The sequence below is a fragment of the Octopus sinensis genome, linkage group LG24, assembly GCF_006345805.1.
Source record: "Octopus sinensis linkage group LG24, ASM634580v1, whole genome shotgun sequence".
NCBI lineage: Eukaryota > Metazoa > Mollusca > Cephalopoda > Octopoda > Octopodidae > Octopus > Octopus sinensis.
This window is the reverse complement of record NC_043020.1, coordinates 30,671,848-30,682,177: the sequence shown is the minus strand read 5'-3', so window position 1 is coordinate 30,682,177 and position 10,330 is coordinate 30,671,848. Positions and strand designations below refer to the sequence as shown.

Below are 10,330 nucleotides of genomic sequence, written 5' to 3'. Positions count from 1 at the left end.
TTACCTTGTTACATGGAATAGATTTAAGTCGCTTGAAGACAGCCGAAATATCTGTCTTAGACGGTTGCTCCGCCATCTCTTTGGTGCGTGTGTACGTGTAGATATGTATGTGTGTGTGTGTGTGTGTATAAATATATATAGAGAGCGAGAGCTGTGTATGTGTGTGTATGTGTGTGCGTGTGTGTGTACGTTCGTCAAGTGCTGACGTAACACCACTGCTACGTCCCTCGCTGCGGGCTTGCCATTGAATAACGCACCAAATGTTATCCGTGCCTATCATTGGTTTAAATTGCAAATGCACTGTAGATGTATACGTGTGTGTGTGTGTGTGTGTGTACTTGATATGTCCATTCGTTTGTATGTGTGTATTTATATATGTACACACACACACACACACACATATGGATGATCTGGAATCCAAGGAAATACACATGTTCTCATAGACACACACGACTCATATAAGCATATATATATATATATGAGTCGTGTATATATATAAAGAGAGAGAGAGCGAGAGCTGTGTGTGTGCGTGTACGTATATATATATATATATATATATATGTATATATATATATATATATATATATATATATATATATATATATATATATATGTGTGTGTGTGTGTGTATGTATATATTATATTTATATTATATATATATGTGTGTGTGTGTGTATCCGACACTACACCCATGCCAATCCCTGCATCATAATCGACGTCGTCATCATCAGCTTGATTGATTTCGACCTCGACTCATCTTTCAAAATCAAACTTCAGAAAGAATATTTTCTCAGCATGATAACATCATCAAAGCATTTTCACAATGCGAGAAAATAATTAATACTAAACAATAATGAATGTTAGACGCAAAAAAAATATATACATATTTTAAAGACGGGAATAATGTTATAATCATCAATATTTAAATGAACGGTCTTAATCTTTAATTTATTTAGTCATTAGTAATATATTTTTAAATATTTGGCCTAAAAGTATTTCGCTTTCCGTGTCATTGTGTGGTTCGTCTCGAATAGAAAGGCCGCAGGATTCGTTGCTTTCCCACTTCGTTCGTTGATCTCATTATTTTTCCTTTACTTTTTTTATATCTAATTCCTACAGTAAAATGTAAGACGGTCGTTTAAAACCTGTTGTTTCTTAACCAGGTATTTACAGTAGTTGCTTGAATTGTGATTTGTATTGAAAGCAAGAAGGTTTGTGTGGTAAAGGAGTGAAAACTGGAGAAAAATCTGCCGATCTGTGAATTATTGTTGAGAGGCGGTTGAAGCAGGAGGCCGGACGCTTGACTAAACGAAAGAGCTTCCACGAGGGGCGAAATTTGGGGGGACCTGGGACAAATTGCATGAAAAAAATAAAAAACTCTAATATCACAAATCCCTAGTTTTGCAACTTTTAATCAACTCTCCCATTCGCATTAACCATTCTATGTGCTTTGAATATTTTTAAAACCATTCTGTTCCTTTCCTCTTTGCCTTTTTACATACTCTTTCACGCTCAACTTATTTTTCGGATATCATATCTAGCCTTTGTATTTCTCCACTTTTCGTCGACTTTGTACCTTTTTCTCCGAACTTGTACCAGTTTTATTTTCTTTTATCCATCACATCGTTTTCTCCACCGTTCTCCCCCCCCCCCCATCCCGCTATTTTATCTCTATCCACACACTCTCACCTTCACCACATCCACTCAGCCCCAACTAAAGACCTGTACCCAAACCGCTCATGCATCTTCCCTTCTACCCATCTCTTTACACAGAGAATCTCTTATGCACATAACATGCTGCCTCTTCATCTCTTAACTCCTCCCCATAGAACCGCATTTCCATCAGGTCCGTACCTAAACATTTTTCTTCTTCCCTCTTTTCTGCCAACCTTCTTTCTTTTTCTGATGAAAAACTAATATCCAAAACGTCATAAACCCCATTCCTCTTCTTTTTCAAGTGTAAGACTAATAACAAAAGGAATACTTGTTCCTTTTGTGTATTTTTTTCTCTTGCTTTTGCTCATTCATTATTAACTTTAAAAAGGAAGGAATGACTGGATAGTGGTTTGTTTAGGGCCTGAGAGGAGGAAGGGATTAAGATAAAGTTGGCTCAATGAGAGGAGGCGAGACAGGTGCAACTGATGGTCCTGGGTGGAAGGGTTGAGTAACTGGCTAGTTCACAGGAGCAGAAGTCATTGTCATCATTTATCATCATCATCATCATCATCATCGTTAATATCTCAGTGTTGAGATTTTGATTCCATTGAATTTATCTGTGTGTTTTAAGATGGACGTGTAAGTCTGTTTTAGACTTAAAGGAACTCTGGCTGCAAGTACATCAGAATTGAAGCCCAGCTGGGTTCAAAGTCCTCAGGTATTGGCTGGTTTCTCTCTTTTGATGTCTCCTTCTAACAGACCCCTCTTTACATTTGACTTTCAAGGAAGTCCTTGTAGTGTTGGTAGAACAGGTGGTGAGAGCAGATGTTACATTTGCAGGCTAGAGGTTGCAGTGAGCTGGTGAACAAGATTTTGCCAATCAGTTGACTGGCTTTAATTTTGTGTGTTTGTGTGTGCCTTTGTATCCGTGTTTGTCCTCTACCACTGCTTCACAACTGGTCTTGGTATTTTTACAAACCTTGTAACCACTAGCATAGCTAAGGGGGGTGGGGCAGTAAGAGTAGTCCATCCAAAGGAAGCACTTTTGGATCTGCTGTAGGCAATATTTGTTTTGTGTGGGGTCTGGGGGAGGCATACGGAAGGGCCACTCCGGGTGGCACTCACTCTAGCTACACTAGTGCCTGTAACATAGTTAAAAAAAAAATTCCTGCCAATGTTGTACTAAATTACAAGTAACAACCAAAAAGATTTAATCTCCCTTTTTTCTAATCTCATAGTCCTACTCCAGCCCTATTTAATCTCCCTTTTTTCTAATTTCACAGCCCTACTCCAGCCCTATTTTCACTCATTAGATTGTGGCCATGCTGGGGCAATGCGCTGTGCAGTTTTAGTGGAACGAATCAACCCCTGTACTTCATTTTCTTTTTTTAAGCCCGGTTCTTATCCTATTGAACACTTTTTCCAAACTGCTAAGTTATGGGAATGTAAACATACCAACATATGTAGGTACCCAAAAGTAACCTGAAACGTTCTCTGTGGGACAAGCCCATTGTAGTTTGAGCTTCCTCCACTAGAAGCCACTTTATGCAACCTTCAGGCATCAGTCAGCTGACTGGCATTGTCAAGTGAGGTTGTACTGCTATGTGCTGCATCTTTCTTTTATAGTGCTTCTCCCCTGTTTGTCAATTTTTGCAATGGTTGAAATGAAGAAACAGCATGCTTCCCTAAAATTCTGTTTTTTGCTGGGGAAAATGGCAGCCAAAGCAGTTGTCATGCTTTAAATGGCTTACAAAGATACTTCATGAGCAAAACACAAGTTTACGAATGGTTTTTATACTTTAGGAATGGTCACTTGTCACTTGAAGACCAATCTCATTCAAGGTGACTGTGAATATCCTGAACAAATAAAAACATCCAGAAAATTCATGAAGTGATCTTGGAGGACTGTCACTGAACAATTGACGAACTTGTTGATATGACTGGTGTATCCTGGAGCTGCTGTCAAAGAATTTTATGCAACGAATTGCAAATGAAAAGAGTCACAGCAAAACTTGTGCATCGCTTGCTTATGGAAGATCAGAAGCAGACATGAGTGAATGCGTGTCGTGAACTGAAAGGATAATTGGAAATTGATCTGAACCGTTTTTTCAAAGGTCATCACTGGTGTCAAAATTTGGTGCTACAGTCTTTGCAGATGTAGAAGAGGTGAAGAATAAATCGATAGAGGCATTACAAACATCACTTCGCAAGAGTTCCAGCACTGCTTCGAACAATGGAAAATGTGTCAAGACCAATGCGCTGCTTCAAATGGAGAATTCTTTGAAGGCAATAAAAGTGTAAACATGTTAAACTAAGTGAATAAAATAATAACATTGCAAAATTCCAGTTTCTTCTGAGTATCCTCTCGTATATATCATTGTCATCATCATCATCATCGGTTAACATCCATTTTCTATGCTGGCATGGATTGGACGGTTTGACTGAAGTCTGAAAAGCCAGTGGCTGCCCCAGGCTCCAATCGGATCTGGCAGTGTTTTTACAGCTGGATGCCCTTCCAAATGCCAACCACTTTACAATGTGGGCTGGCTGCTTTTAATGTGGCACCAGCACTGGCAGGGTAACCAAGTAACTCACAGGACAAGGAATTATGAGAGGGGCAGAGCATTTGAGGAGGGGAACTTGTGTCAGAGGATGAAAGGTTAGAGTATGACAGAGAGACAGAAGTAGGGGTCTTGCCACAACAGAGGGGGCATCAGTGTAGGTGATCCAGTATCAAATGATGAAAGGTTAGAGTGTAACAGAGAAATAGAGAGGAAGAAATAGACATCTTGCTATAGGGGAGGTACATGGTTATTCAGAGAGAGAGAGAGAGGTACAAGAAAGAGGCCAGAGACAAGTGTGCTAATGTAAGGCTGATACTTGGTTACCTGGTCAGAAGAAAAACAAGAGGAGAGAGTGACCAAAGGGAAAAAGAGAGAGCAGGAAACAGCAAAAGTGGAAGAGAGATGGTGTAGTGCTGGGGTATACTCACAAGTAACAAGAATATGAGCATAGAACCTGGTTAGAAAAATAGAGTGTGGGTGTTGGAGGTGTAGTGAGCAGCAATACGGTGGGCTTCTTTCAGTTTCAACCTACCAAAGCCAATAGCATAAGATGCTTGTGCAAGGTGCCCTGCAGTGAAACTGAACCTGGAATCATGTGGTTGTGAAGCAGTCTTCTTACCACAGAGCCACACCTGTGCCTCTATATATATATATATATATATATATATATATATATATATATATATATATATATATATATATATATATATATATATATATATATATATATATATATATATATATATATATATATATATATATATATATATATATATATATATATATATATATATATATATATATATATATATATATATATATATATATATATATATATATATATATATATATATATATATATATATATATATATATATATATATATATATATATATATATATATATATATATATATATATATATATATATATATATATATACTCTTTTACTTGTTTTAGTCATTTGACTGCGGCCATGCTGGAGCACCGCCTTTAATCGAGCAACTCGACCCCGGGACTTATTCTTTTGTAAGCCAAGTACTTATTTTATCGGTCTCTTTTGCCGAACCGCTAAGTAATGGGGACATAAACACACATTGGTTGTCAAGCAATGCTAAGGGGACAAACACAGACACACAAACACACACACGCACATATATATATATATAGATATACATATATACGGTGGGCTTCTTTCAGTTTCCGTCTACCAAATCCACTCATAAGGCTTTGGTCGGCCTGAGGCTATAGTAGAAGACACTTGCCCAAGGTGCCACGCAGTGGGACTGAACCCAGAACCATGTAGTTGGTAAACAAACTACTTACCACACAGCCACTCCAGCGCCTTATATATATATATACATATATATAATGTCAGTGTGCACACACAACAGAGTATAAGTGCCCTGAGAGAAATCTTGGCTATAAGAAGCATCGGATGTGGTATGCAAGGGAGACGTTTCTGCTGGTATGGTCATGTATGGTCTGTTCAGTCTTTTTGTTCTTCAGCAAGTGCACCCTATATGTGATACTTTTCTTCTCCATTTGCTCCATGATTCTTTTAGGGACGACAACTTCATGTTGCCGCCAATCTTCTGCCTCATTTTTCCATATTCCTCTAGTCCAGCTACGTCTACAGCCTTTCTCTTCACCTCCACCGCCTCAGAAAAACTTCTTGTTCTCTCCAATATTCCGTCCATTCTTCTCACCACCTTCACCAGCTTCTCCTCTGCTGAAGACAACTCAGACCACCTAAGGTCTGAATACATTTTCTTTAAACTGCTGGCAAGCAGCACAAAAATCCCGTCCGACTCTCAAAAAAACAAACCAGCAATTGAATCAACGCATGCGCAGTAACCAGAAGCAAACTTCTTACCACACCGTCACTCCTACGCCTATATATATATATATATGTATATATATATATATATATATTAATAGTTATCGCCAAACTAATATGGCAGTCCATAAATATAAGACTAAAGCTGTCGCTGATTAGCTCCAAGAGGCCATCGCCTCTAGCTAGCTATATGACACACGAACCTGCGTCCAATACAACCTTCAAACAGGGGAGGTCAGCCGCTTCACCTTGCTGGTCAGACATCTGCATACATGTTTCAGGGTTGTTGCACTTTATCAATGCAGAGTAGTCAGACCCAGCAGGTGTCGCTGCCGATCGTCTGTTCGAAGATTTTATTTACCTAGTTTCGAAGGTTGTAATGGACACAGGTTCGTGTGTCAAATAGCTAGCTAGAGGCGATGGCCTCTTGGAGCTAATCAGCGACAGCTTTAGTCTTATATTTATGGACTGCCATATTAGTTTGGCGATAACTATTAATATCCAGTAACGCTGCCGTGATCTCCTTTAGAGAGACTTAGTAATTTTAATATTTCTATTACTGAAAACAAGCGGATGTATTCCAATGAAACTAGGTAAATAAAATCTTCGGTAAAATTACAGATTATCACCCCCACGATTTTCACTAAGAAAAAAAAAAAAAAACTCGGATTTTTTGCGTGGAATCAAATACCCTGACCTCCTAATATGCTGCAAATCCCATATTTTGGTCCGGAATTCCTCCGGAAAGGGGGGGGGGGGTTACCCCCCCCCCGGAATTTTCACGAGGAAAAAAAAAAAATCAGATTTCTAGCGTGGAATCAAGTACCCTGACCTCCTAATATGCTGCAAATCCCATATTTTGGTCCGGAAAGGGGGGTAACACCCCCCCCCGGAATTTTCACAAGAAAAAAAAAATCAGATTTTTTGCGTGGAATCAAGTACCCTGACCTCCTAATATGCTGCAAATCCCATATTTTGGTCCGGAATTGCTCCGGAAAGGGGGGGGGGTAACCCCCTCCCCCGGAATTTTCACAAGGAAAAAAAAAATAACATATCAATAATTTAGAAAAGAAACATTTCTAGAAAATAGTAAATTGAAGTGTCAACAAATTATTGGGCAAAATTGAAGTGTGAACAAATCATTGGGCAAAAGAAGATTTGGCATACTGTCATGCTTTTAGCTGTCAGAAGTGAAAGTCGTCAACTTCGTGTATTTGCGTCAGGTTCGCCGTTAGGCTTATAAAACAATTGAAGTTCAGTTTAAAGTTTATAAATAAATACATTTCATTCCATGTTCTGTTTAAACTTTATAAATAAATATATTCTTGCAGTGTGTGTATATGTGGCTATATGTCTGACTAATGTGTGTGTCTGTATTTATTGTATGTGTGTATAAGTAGTTATATGCTTATATTATCCATTATAGTAATATTTGTCTGTTGAAACCTGTTTTAAGGCGGTCAATAGTTTAATTAAAGATGTATCTATACATGTATATATATATATATATATATATATATACAGGTGTATATATACATGTGTATACATATATATATATATATATATATATATATATATATATATATATAATATATATATATACACATGTCTATATATATACACATGTATATATAAATATATATATATACACATGTATATATATATACATGTATAGACACATCTTTAATTAAACTATTGACCGCCTTAAAACGGGTTTCAACAGACAAATATTACTATAATGGATAAAATTCAGACAAACTTACCTCTTGCTGTCAAAAAAAGTGGATTAATTCTCAGCAAAACATACTGTTATGCTAGACCAGTGGTTTTCAACCAGGGTTCCGCAAGAAGTTGCAAAACTGCTAAAATCGGCAGTAATTTTTAATTCTCCTGTGCAGATATGTGTGCATAAGACTATTAAATTATTGTACAGGGGTTCCTCGAGCCAGTGGAATGTTTGAATTACGCTCTGTGATAGTGTCAGGTTCTAATTTTTGCTTCTGATCTCTCTCTGTGCCACCCTCTCTATCTCAAACTAATTTTTGTGTAGGTGGAGGTGTGGTGGGGAGACAGATGAACAATGTCTCATGAACCATTTCTTAAACATACACGATATAGTCTATAAATTTGGGATGTTTTTGAAAGATAATATATTTTATCATCAGAATATATATACTTTCTCACACTACAATTAAGGTATATTTATTTTAAATCGTTCATCTTTTCCCACCCACAACAAAACTTGGCGCGAAAACTTTTCTAAATATCAGCAGAATGAACAACTGAGATAGAGAGGTGGGGGGGGGGGCAAAGAGAGATCAGAAGCAAAAATTAGAAACTGAAACCACACAGCGTAATTCAAACATTCCACTGGCTCGAGGAACCCCTGTACAATAATTTAATAGTCTTATGCACACATATCTGCACAGGAGAATTAAAAATTACTGCCGATTTTAGCAGTTTTGCAACTTCTTGCGGAACCCTGGTTGAAAACCACTGGTCTAGCATAACAGTATGTTTTGCTGAGAATTAATCCACTTTTTTGACAGCAAGAGGTAAGTTTGTCTGAATTTTATCCATTACATTATCCATTATAGTAATATTTGTCTGTTGAAAGCCGTTTTAAGGCAGTCAATAGTTTAATTAAAGATGTGTCTATACATGTATATATATATATTTATATATACATGTGTATATATATAGACATGTGTATATATATATATTTATATATATATATATATATATATATATATATGTATACACATGTATATATACACCTGTATATATATATATATATATATATATATATACATGTATAGATACATCTTTAATTAAACTATTGACCGCCTTAAAACAGGTTTCAACAGACAAATATTACTATAATGGATAATATAAGCATATAACTACTTATACACACATACAATAAATACAGACACACACATTAGTCAGACATATAGCCACATATACACACACTGCAAGAATATATTTATTTATAAAGTTTAAACAGAACATGGAATGAAATGTATTTATTTATAAACTTTAAACTGAACTTCAATTGTTTTATAAGCCTAACGGCGAACCTGACGCAAATACACGAAGTTGACGACTTTCACTTCTGACAGCTAAAAGCATGACAGTATGCCAAATCTTCTTTTGCCCAATGATTTGTTCACACTTCAATTTTGCCCAATAATTTGTTGACACTTCAATTTACTATTTTCTAGAAATGTTTCTTTTCTAAATTATTGATATGTTATTTTTTTTTCCTTGTGAAAATTCCGGGGGAGGGGGTTACCCCCCCCCCTTTCCGGACCAAAATATGGGATTTGCAGCATATTAGGAGGTCAGGGTACTTGATTCCACGCAAAAAATCTGATTTTTTTTTTCTTGTGAAAATTCCGGGGGGGGGGGGGTGTTACCCCCCTTTCCGGACCAAAATATGGGATTTGCAGCATATTAGGAGGTCAGGGTACTTGATTCCACGCTAGAAATCTGATTTTTTTTTTTTTTCCCTGTGAAAATTCCGGGGGGGGGGGTAATACCCCCCCCCCCCTTTTCCGGAGGAATTCCGGACCAAAATATGGGATTTGCAGCATATTAGGAGGTCAGGGTATTTGATTCCACGCAAAAAATCCGAGTTTTTTTTTTTTTTTTTTAGTGAAAATCGTGGGGGTGATAATCTGTAATTTTACCAAATCTTCGAACAGACGATATATCAGTTTGGGTTTCGTGAGAAAACAAATGGAATTGTTTTTCTTTATGATGTCCAGCTTCGATATAGCAGATGAGGCCAAGCCAACGTTTGTTTCTATCTTCTTTATTGAGCTGTCATAAGATGACAACTCGAAATAGATCCGAGTATTTATATCAATGTTGCAAAATAAAGCTTAGTCAAACTAAAGCTAAAACGGGAAGTAACTTATATATACAATTAAAGGGAGGCAACTCAAAGATGTAGTGGAACTAATCTTTTCTACTCTAGGCACAAATCCCGAAATTTTGGTGGAGAGGGCCAGTCGAGTAGATCGACCCCAATACGCAACTGGTACTTAATTTATCGATCTCGAAGGGATGAAAAGCAAAGTCCACCACGGCAGAATGGCACTTAACTAATGATTAATACAAGGTAATCACGACGACCACATTTGGAGAAAAAAAGTAAAAATAACATCAACCAACTGATAGATTGCTTTTTTAAAAAAAACTCCTACATGCATGGTATTAATGTGCATGCTAGATCAGAACTGAAGCATTGTAGGCTATAACAGCCA

At 37.0% G+C, this 10,330-nt stretch overlaps 1 protein-coding gene across 4 annotated transcripts in view; it reads right to left on the bottom strand.

The window, feature by feature from the left end:
* LOC115224125 (ADP-ribosylation factor GTPase-activating protein 2) overlaps window positions 1-10,330 on the bottom strand; it is an 84,367-nt gene that overhangs the window by 72,623 nt on the left and 1,414 nt on the right. The window contains exons 1-2 of one of the 4 annotated variants that reach the window (XM_036512951.1): window positions 160-181; window positions 5-87 (exon numbers count right to left, since the gene is read on the bottom strand). In XM_036512951.1, coding sequence (XP_036368844.1) covers window positions 5-76 — 72 coding nt within the window. In that variant the 5' untranslated portion in view covers window positions 77-87; window positions 160-181. Of the gene's footprint in view, window positions 1-4; window positions 229-10,330 lie in introns of those variants that run through there. The other 3 variants (XM_036512952.1, XM_036512953.1, XM_029794929.2) reach the window with 3 other exon arrangements.